This window comes from Mytilus edulis, chromosome 10 (genome assembly GCF_963676685.1).
Source record: "Mytilus edulis chromosome 10, xbMytEdul2.2, whole genome shotgun sequence".
Taxonomy (NCBI): domain Eukaryota; kingdom Metazoa; phylum Mollusca; class Bivalvia; order Mytilida; family Mytilidae; genus Mytilus; species Mytilus edulis.
The window spans coordinates 53,135,152-53,150,056 of NC_092353.1; the positions used below are offsets into that span (position 1 = coordinate 53,135,152).

The 14,905-nt window shown below is 31.8% G+C and overlaps 1 protein-coding gene across 1 annotated transcript; it reads right to left on the reverse strand.

The window, feature by feature from the left end:
- Positions 1-525: 525 nt before the first annotated feature.
- On the reverse strand, positions 526-10,516 carry LOC139491472 (ganglioside GM2 activator-like). The gene is made up of 5 exons (XM_071279178.1): positions 10,407-10,516; positions 3,995-4,183; positions 2,689-2,887; positions 1,358-1,541; positions 526-809 (listed from the first exon to the last, which is right to left on the reverse strand). Exons 2-5 carry the CDS (start codon positions 4,068-4,070, stop codon positions 690-692), a joined length of 579 nt encoding a protein of 192 aa, XP_071135279.1. The 5' UTR covers positions 4,071-4,183; positions 10,407-10,516; the 3' UTR covers positions 526-689.
- Between the last annotated feature and the right edge of the window lie 4,389 nt (positions 10,517-14,905).

Below are 14,905 nucleotides of genomic sequence, written 5' to 3' on the forward strand. Positions count from 1 at the left end.
ATATGGTTGCAATATGTCTCAAAAAAGCTTGATTTGTGGTGTGAACCAAGGCCGGTTCATGCTGAAGGCCGTTCTTTGACCTGTAATTGTTTATTTTTACTATATCTAAACTAATTGTGACTTGGATAGAGTGTTGTGTCATTGCCACTCATATCACATCTTCTAATATCTACATCCTAGATGAAATTTGGACAGTGTACAGTTGAAAGAAAAGTTTCAGTTATATTGAGGTCGGAATTTTACCTCTTTTAAAATCCATCACTTGCATACATCTACCATAAGTGTAAAGATCTTGACGCTGTAGTATAGCTTCATGAGTTATCGGTAGGAAATTATAAAATACCTATTTAAATTTTGATCGGACATGGCAGGCCATTTATATATTCAGCTCAGTCTATTGGGTGCCCCTTTAGTGGTCACTTGAAGGGAGTCGGACCACTCAGTCAAAAAGAAAATTGGTCCAATTTTATACCTAAAACAAATACTGAATGCATGAACTAACTTTCCATATTTAAACAGAAACACTTTGAAAAAGAAATCTTTATGATTCAATTTTTGTTTTCAAAATCTTGAATTTCATACTCTTTGCTATTCGTGAAGGTTAGAAAAGATAAGATTCTTCGAATTAAATTATTTATTATCTTAAACAATAAGATAAACATAATAATTTTGTTGATAGCAGACATTTATCATCCAAAAATACATCCAAATCCTGAACAGGAATGATCTAAAGTAATTTCAACATGGTAGCATCCTAGCTGCTCTCCGGAATCTTTGTTTACAAGCTTTGCATCAACTTTGTATTTTCCCTGTAAACAAGGCATTATTTAAAGAGGAATGACGGATATATTAATCTTATTTACAAGCAAAATTAAAGTATACATTTATATCTTACAATGAGGACATAACATGCAATTCTATATTTACAATGCCATTTATTTTTAACAAATTTCGTCATTTATTAAAATTTGTTAGAAGAATTTTAATTCACAGTTACATAATTGAGAGTGTTTTTTTAAAAGCATACACTATAAAACGTTAAAATTAGTTTAAAAAGTTCCAGACAATGAAAATTCGCTCAATGACGTACGTAATGCTATTCTCATTTTGGTAAACGAATAATGAGATTACCCATTGAAAAGGTGAATCTCGCAAGTCTGAAAATAATATAGTCCGATAGCTATAATTAAAATCTAATAACACGATAACCCCAAAAACATTAATTCTAAAGGGTAAGTATATTCCCTGCTTTACATTGGGCACCCACTATTCCTACTATCCAACAAGTCAAGTTCATATGGTCGTGGGAGTGAATTACATGTAAGCAACCTTCAAATTCAAAAGCATCACAACTCACCGACATCAGATCCGAAACTATCCCTGATATTTTTGGAATTTGTATAACGACTGGTTTCAGCGTGTATTTTCCGGCTTGTATTGGGCATGTGCAGGAGAGATTTTGTGCTTTCATCTCAGAAGGACATGATACTTTCCCGTTGCTAACGAAATTTGATGTCAACAAGCTGCAGAAATCATACGTGCTACAAGTAAACACCACGATATGGCATCAGTATTTTATATTTATATAAGCATCATTCTGTTTTGTTTGTAGTTTTGGCGGTCCTTCAAATCTGAATTCTTTTTAGCCATTTATAGATTATATATTCTTTGTATTTTATAACACCCCATATATTTCGTTTTCAATTGCTGTTTTTTTTTTAGCCCTGTACTAATAAGAATTCTGTATTTTTTGCCGATTACTCTCTGTTAAGAATTCTGTAAACACCCAACATACCTTCGTGTATAGTTATATAAAGTGGCCGGTGAGGGTCATAAAAAAAGGATAGGTTTGTTTGCCCAAACCCTTCCTACCCAGAAAAAAGCTGCCTACTCAAATAGACCACTTTCGAGTTCATCCGTCACCGGAAAAAACTCGTCAATTATACGCGCCTTTATCACTGTCATTTTTGCGTTTAGGGGCGTCGTCACTTCCTTCCAATGTTGAGCGAGTGGTTAGAAAACTATAATTCTATATTGTACGAATTATTCGGCAAATTGAATTCTCAAAATTGACAATCAACACTGCTGTCATTAGGGAATTGTCAGTAAGTACCTACAGAGCAACCGTTATTTCTAGGTTATCCTGCACAAAGACGATCACTAAGACGCTTGATGAACGTAAATAGTGCAGGGATACAGGCGAGCCCCTCTATCTGGTAAGTGACGTCATAAAGGCGTGCATAATTGACGAGTTTTTGCCGGTGACGGATGAACTCGAAAGTGGTCTATTCTTTTATTGTCCTGATTTGAAGAAGTTTTTTTCAATCAGATAGGCATGAAGACTAATAAACATCCGATACTTCAATTTCTTTTTTTGAAGAAAAAAAAATACCTACCTACCTACCCACTGTCTCAACCTTTGGGTAGGGTTTGGGCAAACCAAAATATGTTTAATTATGGTCTGGGTTCTATAGACGGTCTACAAAGAATTGATACCGGCATTCGCTTTCATATTAGACAATGTCCTAAATTAAAGTTGTCAATATTTCAAGTTCAAAGTAAATCAATTGTTAGATCTAAACAGATTTTTAAACCTCTATTTCATACAACCTATATAAAGACAAATCAAATATTCTCTGTAACAAAATATTACACAAAAACTATACATATATAGATACTAAAACATACCAACTTCCAACGCCAGATACACAAGGGACACGGATCCAGAGGAAAAGTTCCTTCTTGTGAATGCTGACATCGAGCTTTATGTTTCCGGAAATATTTTTCCCAAGTTCCAGTTGACCGGAAACTGTCAGATTACCAGGTACTTTTGGCGGGTATGGGCTTAGACTCGCAGAGTTGACATGCAACACGTGCTGGTTCTTGTCTAATAAAAAACAATGGTTATTAGCAATATATATTTTTCTGTGAATATATTTAATGTGTACATAATACGTATACATCGTTCAATTATTCATCTTTGGTTATATATGTACCAATTATGTTTCTTTTCAGTCAACTGTGAGCTATTTTCTTTCGAGACTTGATAATCAATTAAAAGTTGTCGTTTGTAAATATGGATCATAAGTGTTTCTCGTTTTTTTTTTAAATATAGATTAGACCATTGATTATCCCATTTCAGTGGTTTCACACGTGTCATTTGTTGGGGGCCCTTTGTATAGCTTGTTGTTTGGTGTGCGAGCTAATTAGCCGGGTTTAAATCTATAATGGTTTACTTTCACAAATTGTGACTTGGATGGAGAGCTGTCTCATTGGCACTCTGACTCATACCACATCTTCTTATATCTATGAAAAATCTCCATTTATAACAATATACATTCAAGAAGTAAGTTAGTTAAATCTGCTGCTAACTTGATTCATTTTTTCTTACTTCAGTTAGAACTAACTTTATCAGTTTGTATGATTATAGAGATGTTTTTTCAGCTCAAACTGTTATTTTAATTCTATTGTTTGTTTTGCATTCATTGGAATGGTTAAGTAAAAATAATGATAGGTTCATACCATTTTATTTCTGTTTTAATTGTTTATTTGTTTGTGATACTGCGGCCTTTTATCATATTATACGGTATATGTTTGCTCATTGATGAAGGCCGTTCGGTTACCTATACAAGTTAATTTGTTCACTCTCGCGTCCTTTCAGTGGCGGATCAAGCCATTTTAAAAAGGGGGGTCCCAATCCAGAGGTAAAAAGGGGGGGTCCATTTATATGCTCCCATTCAAATGCATTGATCGGTCAAAAAAAAGGGGGGGGGTTCCAACCCCCGGAACCACCCTCCCTCCTGGATCCGCCACTGCCTTTCGTCAATGGTGAATAGTTATCTTATTGGAAACCATGCCACATCATTTTCCCTATTTGTATATTTATAAATTTTTATATTCGGAATGTATTGAGCAATTTGTAGTACCTTAAAAATTGACACTCTTTGTAATGTACTTTAAAATTTTGATTTCCTTTTAAAATCTTTAAACTTACTGCAGTCTGTGTATACTAGTTCACTGGCAAGACACCCAATGACCATCATGATTAAAATACAACAAATTTTATCCATGTTTAACTTTCGCCGATAATGTTAAATACAAAGAGACCTCTGGCTCAATATAGGAATTGCATCGTTTTGATAAAGTCGTGAATGTTTTAGTGGCCCAGAGAAGATGATGAAATCTGAAAAGAGCAAGTGTTAATTGATTGAGTAATCCTATCTTCTGACTGAGTTTTATTCAGATTCAATATTTTATTATAAATGCAAGATTTTCAAAGTTTTAAATATTAAATTTAAAAAAAAAATATTTCTTTTTTTAACGGAAAATATTTACTTTACAATTTCAAAGAAAAATCAAAATGGAAAAGCTAAGTGATTATTTTAAATCACTTAATTTGCTGTAGACTTTATATCAAACTTACATATAAACAAACGATATAACTCTTTTGTTAAAGACAGTTAACGAAATTGTGAATAGAAATTAACATTAACATACATTTCTACGATTTCGCGATTTCGTGTTTTTTGGGCGGTACATTTCTGATAAAATAGTTGCATATGTTACTGTATTGTATTAATACTTTAAAATATCAACTTTTGTTATTTGGAATATGTTCAGTGCAGTTTGTTTTATATTCTTACTTGAAATTAACCCTTTTCTTGCCGCTCGTTTAATGTGGTTACATTTCGTGTGCAAGACAATACGATAGCTGGACGTCTACATATGACGTCATATGCCCAACTATGAGGTCATTCGTCATCACGGCCTCATGACGTTGCATTTGAGAGACTTCGAAGAAAATATTACACTGTGCATTTAAATTAAATTTTTAATTTGAATAGTAATGAACAGGTGCTTGCATACATATATTAAAACAAAACTGTTACCTAGTTGACCTAGTTATAGCTAGTTAGGGACTTATCATTTTTACCTGGGAGGGGGAGTGGTTATTTTGAAATCAAACATTTGCGTAGGGTTAAATATTTCGCAGTGGTGTCTTAATTGCCATGGCTTTGTTTGGACTCATTTGTTTGCTTTTTGGCCTTGAATGTTTATCCCTAATATTTTATTAACTGTGCATTTACATTCAGATATCGCAGATCAAATTTATTCGTTCATAGTGTATTAATTTACGTTTTTTGATTGAGTTAAGCCTGCCAATTGATATTTTATCGTATGTTTTTCTATGTTGTGATGTTGTACTATTGTTTCAGAAAAAGGGAGAAGGTTTGGTACCATTAAAACGTTTAATCCCGCAGCAAATGTTTGCATTTGTCCTAAGTCAGGAATCTGATGTACAGTAGTTGTCGTTTGTTTATGTAATTTATACGTGTTTCTCGTTTCTCGTTTTTTATATAGATTAGACCGTTGGTTTTCCCATTTGAATGGTTTTACACTAGTAATTTTGGGGCCCTTTATAGCTTGTTGTTCGGTGTGAGCCAAGGCTCCGTGTTGAAGGCCGTACATTGACTATAATGGTTTACTTTTTTTTTTTAATTGTTATTTGGATGGAGAGTTGTCTCATTGGCACTCACACCACATCTTCCTATATCTATATACAAAATTTCTTGCCCCCACCCCCCAATAATATTTCACTATTTTAATTTGAGCCCCCCTCTATTAAACATGCCAAAAAATTTAACATGCAAAACACTTATCATGTTATTACACGAAAATATTGAAAATGAAATATTCTCAGTGGATTGAGTCCAAAAACATATTTGAGGGAAAATTGTCTTGAAATAGGGGTCTTCCATGAGCCTCTTCCATGAATATAAGTAGGCGGAGTAAGCCAGTGCTTTGAGTATTTTGTTTCTGTCTTTTTTATTCTAATTTCCTATATTATGCTATAAAAGAAAACTTGATCCTAAGTAACTTTAAAAAATAACTTTTTGAAACAGTAACAACACATTATTTACTAAAGGAATCTATTTAGAAATAATTTAATTTTGGATGTAACGCGTCTTCTGATTGGCTGGCGTTATTTTGTTATGAGCCCATAGACCTAATTTAGTCATGTGACCGTGACGTCATCAACTTTTTTTCATGGTTTTCTACGATTTAAGAAGGTATTTAGAATTAAATTATAAAAAATGACTGTAATATTTTTTCTGTCTATTCGAAATAGCATAAAAAATGTGGTGCACACTGTTAAATAACCCGCGGCCTTATTGAAACCTCAATTGAGTCGCTAAACTTTTATATGGATAGTTTATGCTTTAATTAATTGAGCTTGAACAATTCATTTACTCATTTATTGTCACATTTCATTCAGAGAAGGATTCCATTAACATATACTCATCTCAGAAATCATCGGAGGTCCAGGACAATTCAAGTATATCTTATGATTAACCTTTGTAATAAATTCCATTTTTTTATGAAAAATATCTTTATTTGCAAAACATACAAAAACCAATTTTGGTTGTGGCAAATACATTGACAAACAAACATAATGAAACATAATGAAAACTCGACAATATTATAAGAAATATGATAAAAACAGTTACTGTTCTCCTTTCCTCAGTTCTAATGACTCTTTAATAAAAGAAACAACTGCTTTTACATCATTTGGTGTTGATGGATTAAGTATTATCACGAGTTTATCAGTAAAATTAAGTGTATTAAAATTTACATATTTTTGTATATAATATTTTAGAAAGATTTCTCTTATATTTTTATTTATTTTACAGTTGAAGAAAAAATGAAATTCATCGTCTAAGATATTACATATTTTACATTTTCTTTCATTTCGTGGTATTTTGGTATATCGTCCAGTTTCTATGAAGAGACAATGATCGCTTATTCTAAATTTGGTTAACATTTTTCTTGTCTCTTTACTTGGGTGTGATAGGTAGTATTGCATTTGGTTATTTATATTAGATTTAAGAAATTTATATAGATATGTTTTATTATTTTCATTTAAGTTATTTATTTTATCATCAATAAGAGTTTGATAATAGTTGATATAACTTTTTTTTAATTGGGGTTTTAACATTTTAGTCTGTTTTAAAGTTTTAGTTTCCTCAATAAGTTTAATGTCAATATTTATATCTTGTGACACATTTTTTGCAAAAGTATACCAAGAGTATGTTCCCTTGGTATCTAAACTTTTAGTTAATTTAAAGGCTTCATTAAGAAGTGGGTTTAGATTTTCATTATTTAATCTAGATAGGTACATCATAGTTTGGGTTTTTATGAAAGTTTCTAATGGCAAAAGTCCTAGTTCATTTCTAACAGCTAGATTTGTTGAGCTTCTTTTTGTCCCCAGTACTTGTTTCATAAAATGTAGCTGGGTTTTTTTCTAAAACAGTTTTATCAATAAAATGAATAGCATCTGGTGTTGAGCTATTTTTGTTAGCTCGGAGTTTTAATGTGACTGTATTTAGAATTATCTTAATTTTTTGTATGAGAATAATATTCCTTGTTTCCCGTACGAACATATGAAATTAAAACAATTCTTAATATGACAAATAGGAAAACATATGGCCAGGAATATCTTCAAAGCAGAACCAAATGCATTGTACAATGAAAGTTCCAACCATGTACTTCGGTCCGAAGCTGCACATAACTCATTACAAACAAAGATTTATTTTGTTTCAAGCCATTGTTTCCCTACTAAACTATTATTCTACTTACAAGTACACTTGGTACAATCCAAAACCTCAGCTGATAAAAAAATGTTCAAATAAGGCCTTTGAAAATAGTGGAATAAATTGCTTTTTGAGTGTCAAAATTCGTTCGAACTACTTGATAAATTGCATGCTTATAATTGGTGCTTTTGTTTTTTCTACCCTATATACCACTTTACCTCATAGTCTTATTAAGAAAAATTCACACACCTCATTAAATGGTCATTGAGAAAAAAGTCAGAATATTCAAACTCTTTTAGGTCATTTTTTTTAAGGAACAAAAGGAGCTTCAGTCAATATATATAAACAATACACCAACGTTTTATGAGAACTGCTGAAAGCATTTTTGAGTTATTTTTGAAAACTAGAAATACCACCTTTTCTAATGAATAAAATCCTTAAACTCAATAACATAAAATCTAAAATTAATAAAAATCGAAAGGGAGTTTACATCAATAGATATAAACATTTCAGCAAAGTTTCATGAGAACTGCTGAAAACATTCTTTGTGTTAATGTCTGAAAACTGGAAAATCCCCCCTTTTTAATTAATAAAACCCGTTAACTCGGAAACGTAAAATCTAAAATTTATAAAAATTGAAAGTGACCTCATGTTAATAGATATAAACAAGTCACCAAAATTCCTTGCTTTGTAAAAGCATTTTTGAGATAATATCTGAAAACTGAAAAAAAAACCACCAATTTTATTGAATAAAAACCCATTACCCAGAAACTTAAAATCTAAAATTTATAAAAAAAAAAAAGAAAAAAAAAGGAGCTCACGTCAATATATATAAACAATTTCCCAAAGTTGAATGCAAATTGGTTAAAGAGTTTTTGAGTTAATGTCCGACATGTTGACAACAGACGGACAACAGTATACCATAATACATTCCGTAAACAAGCGTATAAAAATATTATAATACATTGAGTAGTAATTTAAACACATTCTTACTAGAATTGTCATAGAAAATGGAATGCATTACAAAGGATTATATCCGTAATAAGAAATACTGATTTGTCAAAGACCGAATTATTTTAATATTTCATTTACTGTTATATGTTTTTGTCCATTTTAATTCCTTGTTATCTGTTATGAACCAAATCAATTTGCTGTTTGCTGTTATTGGGACCCCCCTTGCCCCCCTCTTGTAATGTTCTTCTTGACATTTTGTCTCTTCAGACTCTTGATGTATGTGAAATACTAATTTCCATGTGTAAACAATATTCATCCCCCCACATTGAATTTATAAAAAAATGTAAACCCCCTTTTCCACATTAAAAAAAAACCAACCTTGATCCCTCGTGTATTTTGACCGGCCCCCTTCCCAGATAAAAAATGATTTGGATTGATGTTATTTAGTCAAACAAATAAACGTAGCATAAAACTCATGAATTGCAATAAAGATATTTTTTTTTCAAATATGGGTTTCGTTGAATGGAATTTATTTTGAAAAAAAAAAATTTATTAAAAAGAAGATGTGGTATGATTGCAAATGAGACAACTCTTCACAAGAGATCAAATGTTAAGAATATAAGTCCCTTAGTTGTGAAAACGTCATAGGGAACGCGATGTTAATACGATTATTTAGTTTATTTCGACCTTTTGATGTATTTATTCACATCAGAAAACATCAAAGGGATGATATATACCGTAAAAAAAGTCTGTAAAAATGACCCAAGGTTAAAAAATAGAGAATGGAGATAGTCGTACATGGTTAAAGTAACAAGCCATCTAAAAGTATTCAGGCATATTCAAACAAGTTTAAGAGATGCCACGGAAAAGAATTTCATATTCCCTAGTTTTAGAGTGTTTATGTAATCGTATCTAGCCAACCTTTTCATATCCTAGACCTTTTGGTCTTGAAATCCTCGTATGATATACTATAAAGTCATCGAGTGCTACACTTGATAATGCAGGAACTTTCAATGTACTGTTACTCAGTGTTGAAAAGTGTGTTTCAAAAATCTACATTCTGAACTTGAATATTATGTTTTCAAAATTTAGGGAACGACCATTTATATCAGATACGTCTAACAGCATATGCAATGAATATATAGACAAGTAAAAATAATCATATATCATTTAACTTTTACAAGGAGGAGAGGCGGTATGAATTTTTCATTTTAACTCCAATTTGATGGAAAACAAATATTGACCAAGCCAAGGATTTGTATAGTAAGATCTTACTATACAAATCCTTGACCAAGCAAAGGATAACAAAAAATCATTATGAATGCAGACTTACCCTACACCTTACAGTGTTAAATTTTGAAGAAGAAAAACATATAAATAGCTTCGAAAAACAAAAAAAGCGCGAAATTTTTGTTCTGACTGCGACAAAAATCCATAACGTATTTCTCATCATCTGATCAGTGACATGATGAATGATCCATTTCTTGCACTACATGTATGCCATGTATATCAAATGCGATACATATAAAATTAAAAATATATTTCTACTTTTTTTCTTTTTTTTTTAGGTAAGTCTCAAATAAAAATGTGAAATATCTTTGAAAACTGATAAAGAATAGAATCTCGTGTTGTGTACATGGATTTCACATCAGTGACGACAGTGTTTAATCCAATCGTACTACATGCTTATCAAATGCGATACAAAAAATTGAAAATAAATTTCTACTTGGTCTTTTAGTCAAGTCTCAAATACAAATGTAAAATCTCCTTGAAAAATTAATAACGACATCAAATACAATTTAAACAAGTATACAATTTAGAAAAAAATATAAACAAAATAAATTATTTGAGAAAACTTACATCTATGTTAAATTACATTATTCTTTTCCACAAACACATTTGTGTATATTAAAGAAATAATCAGTCCCAGCTGTCACAAAGACTTGACATTTGTTATGCACTTGTTGTAGTTTAAATTATAAAACATAATTCTTATTGATATTTAAGAAGTATTGACTTCAAACAGGAACATATATACTGTTCCCAGCTTCAAAGGAGCCTCTTCTCTTGTCATCATTTAGGCAAGTAATACAATTAAGGTACACGGAAAGTACTAACTAGAGGACCATAACAGAAGGCCAGGTTGGAGTTCCTTTATATATTTTTTTAAATACTAGGACCTTGTATCGCTTGTCTTTATCTATTTCGTCCGTTATTCTTTATTCTTTATTCTTTATATTTACATTTCATTATTCTTTATTCTGTAAACCCTATCGACCTTCTCCCCCGCCCCTAAATAAGGAAATAAACTGATCACCTGTCTACAACCTATTGTGTATGGATTGTCGTTTTTTAATTAATAAACAGGGAGCATTTCAATGGTCATATATAAGATCGTTTATTTCTGACCGTTACACTCTTTTCAATTTCCACACTCCATTGTAGTTTCCGAAATACCAGGCAAATCTCAAACAATCGTCATTTAAGGGCAATAACTCCTATAGGAGTAGTCCAATGTTAACCGTCATTGTAATCTTTGTAATGTTAATGAACTTGGTCATGAGTTTCATTACTTATTCAAATGTACCCTTTTCAACAATGTAAGAGCTAAGTTTTTACCTTTAGATATATGTAATCACCCAAATGTTTTAAAATTTAAAGACTTGATGAATACATCAGATCTATTTACACTTACTGGAATAGCAAAAGTTTGCAATTTAAAGTGTTATTAAAACCTTTTAATACATGTGCTTAATCATGTTACTATAATTTGTACTTCCTGTCAAATATCTGTATCAATTATATATACTATTCTTGCACCTTTGTTAACCATGTTGTTCTAATCTAAATATGTTCACACTTTTATTGTTTGTTAAAAAATGTTGTACTAACATACCCCACGTGGGGGCTTTAGTGAAATAACATGTCTTATGTTATATGTCATATAAGCGTTTATGTACCTCAACAAGAGGCTCTCAAGAGCCTGAATCGCTCACCTTAATTCTTTTGGTTAAATCTCTCATCAATGATTATTTTGGCTTTTCAATTTATTTAAATGTTTTTTGGATCGTCCTATTTTCTTCAAAAGCCAAAAAAAATAATCATTTTCTCCTATGTTCTATTTTAGCCATAGGAGCTATGTTTCTTGACATACAAGGAAATAAAATATAAAATTTATACTAGATACTCTGAAACTCATTTAGCCTAAGTTTGGCTGAAATTGATACAGCAGTTTCAAAGGAGAAGATTTTTTAAAGTAAGTCAACATGATGAACAAATTGTGAAAAAAGTCTTTAAAGGGCAATAACTCCTTAAGGGGTCAATTGACAATTTTGGTCAAATTGACTTAATTGAAGATCTTACTTTGCTGAACATTATTGCCGTTTACAGTTTATTTCTATCTATAATTGTATTCAAGATAATAAACAAAAACAGCAAAATTTCCTTAAAATTATCAATTCAGGGGCAGCAACCCAACAACAGGTTGTCTGATTCATCTGAAAATTTCAGGGCAGATAGATCTTGACCTGATAAACAATATTACCCACGTCAGATTTGCTCTAAATGCTTTGGTTTTTGAGTTATAAGCCAAAAACTGCATTTGACCCCTATGTTCTATTTTTAGCAATGGCGACCATGTTTGTTGATAGATCATAACTTCGGATACAATTTACAAACTATATACCCTAAGGAACATTCAGTTAAAGTTTGGAAGTATTTGGCCCAGTAGTTTCAGAGGAGAAGATTTTTGTAAAAGATTACTAAGATTTACGAAAAATGGTTAAAAATTGACCAGAAAGGGAAATAACTCTTAAAGGGGTCAACTGACCATTTCAGTCAAGTTGACTTATTTGTAAATCTTACTTTGCTGAACATTATTGCTGTTTACAGTTTATCTCTATCTATAATAATATTCAAGATAATAACCAAAAACAGAAAAAATTCCTTAAAATTACCAATTCAGGGGCAGCAACCCAACAACAGGTTGTCTGATTCATCTGAAAATTTCAGGGCAGATAGATCTTGACCTGATAAACAATATTACCCCATGTCAGATTTGCTCTAAATGCTTTGGTTTTTGAGTTATAAGCCAAAAACTGCATTTGACCCCTATGTTCTATTTTTAGCAATGGCGACCATGTTTGTTGATAGATCATAAGTTCGGATACAATTTACAAACTATATACCCTAAGGAACATTCAATTAAAGTTTGGAAGTATTTGGCCCAGTAGTTTCAGAGGAGAAGATTTTTGTAAAAGATTACTAAGATTTACGAAAAATGGTTAAAAATTGACTATAAAGGGCAATAACTCCTAAAGGGGTCAATTGACCATTTCCGTCATGTTGACTTATTTGTAAATCTTACTTTGCTGAACATTATTCCTGTTTACAGTTTATCTCTATCTATAATAATATTCAAGATAATAACCAAAAACAGCAAAATTTCCTTAAAATTACCAATTCAGGGGCAGCAACCAAACAACGGGTTGTCTGATTCATCTGAAAATTTCAGGGCAGATAGATCTTGACCTGATTAACAATATTACCCCTGTCAGATTTGCTCTAAATGCTTTGGTTTTTGAGTTATAAGCCAAAAACTGCATTTGACCCCTATGTTCTATTTTTAGCAATGGCGACCATGTTTGTTGATAGATCAAAACTTCGGATACAATTTATAAATTAGATACCCTAAGGAACATTCAGTTAAAGTTTGAAAGTATTTGGCCCAGTAGTTTCAGAGGAGAAGATTCTTGAAATAGTTTACGACGACAGACGACAGACGACAGACGACGGACGACGACGGACGCTAAGTGATGGCATAAGCTCACTTGTCCCTTCGGGACAGGTGAGCTAAAAAGTGATTTGCAGTTTCTACCTATCTTTTAATAAAATTTATTTTGAGAGAATACCCAAATATTAAAAAGCTTGTCCAAAATCGTCTTTGAAGAACAGAAATACCTAATTTAAAGTCATTACATGTATTCAGTGACAAAACCAGTTGTATAGAGTTTATACCGCTAATCAATTTGATGTCTACATTTCTACAATTTTCTTTCGAGAGAATAGACAATATTTAGTAAAACAAATCGTTATTTAAGGGCAATAACTCCTATAATAAGTAATCCAATGTTTTCTGTCATCATCAGTGTTTAAATATCTTTAACTGCTGATCGTTTTGTCTGTTTACAGTTTCTATCTACCTATAATAATCATTATCTGCAAATGTTTGCACCTGTCCTAAGTCAGGAATCTGATGTACAGTAGTTGTCGTTTGTTTATGTAATATATACGTGTTTCTCGTTTCTCGTTTTGTTTATATAGATTAGACCGTTGGTTTTCCCGTTTGAATGGTTTAACACTAGTTATTTTGGGGCCCTTTATAGCTTGTTGTTCGGTGTGAGCCAAGGCTTCGTGTTGAAGGCCGTACTTTAACCTATAATGGTTTACTTTTTAAATTGTTATTTGTATGGAGAGTTGTCTCATTGGCACTCACACCACATCTTCCTATATCTATTATCGTTTTCAAGATGATAACAGATGTCATTAATGGGCAATAACTCCATTAAGGACCCAATCAATCAATTGTTTTGATTATTTTTGTAGATTATTTAATGCTGATCATTTGTGCTTTTTACAGTTAATATTCATGCATAGTTTTCATGATAATAGTTTTATATATGAAAATAAGTTACAACTCTTTATTTAACTTTATCATCAGACCAGAACAAAAATTTTACTCAATCTGTTAAGATGCCTGAATCACATTTTTTATGTTCAGTGGGGATCATGAAAATTGGGGTTAACACACTAATTTGGCATTAAAATTAGAAAGATAATATCAGAGAACATGTCTACTAGTTTTAAGTCGATCAAACTTCAACTTCTTCGTTGACTAAAAACTTCTGCCTGAAGCTGGACAGACAGACAAAAGGACGCACTGACAGATTCATGAATGGACAGACGGACGAAAATATGTAATGCACCAAGGTGGGGCCTCAAAATGTGAAAATTGATTACTTGCCTGAAGTTTAAGTCAAAGGGACATACATCTGCACAAAATCATTAGACGGGAATAAAATTCTAACTTAATATGTTACTGGTTAGAATTAAACTTGATGGATTAAACTATATACTAAATATAATCAAGCTTGAAGGAACAAAAGGGTATTGAAAACTGATTGCCTAGCTGACAGATGAACGAACCCCCCTAACAAGTAATAAAACAAATTTTGCATCTAAGAGGATGGTAAAGGGGGAGGGGGTACTGAATACAGAAACACGTGAAACCAGATGCTACGCAGAGCGTAGCTTTATACGATCTCAAATGTCGAACCCTAAACGGTTGGGGCAAGTATGGA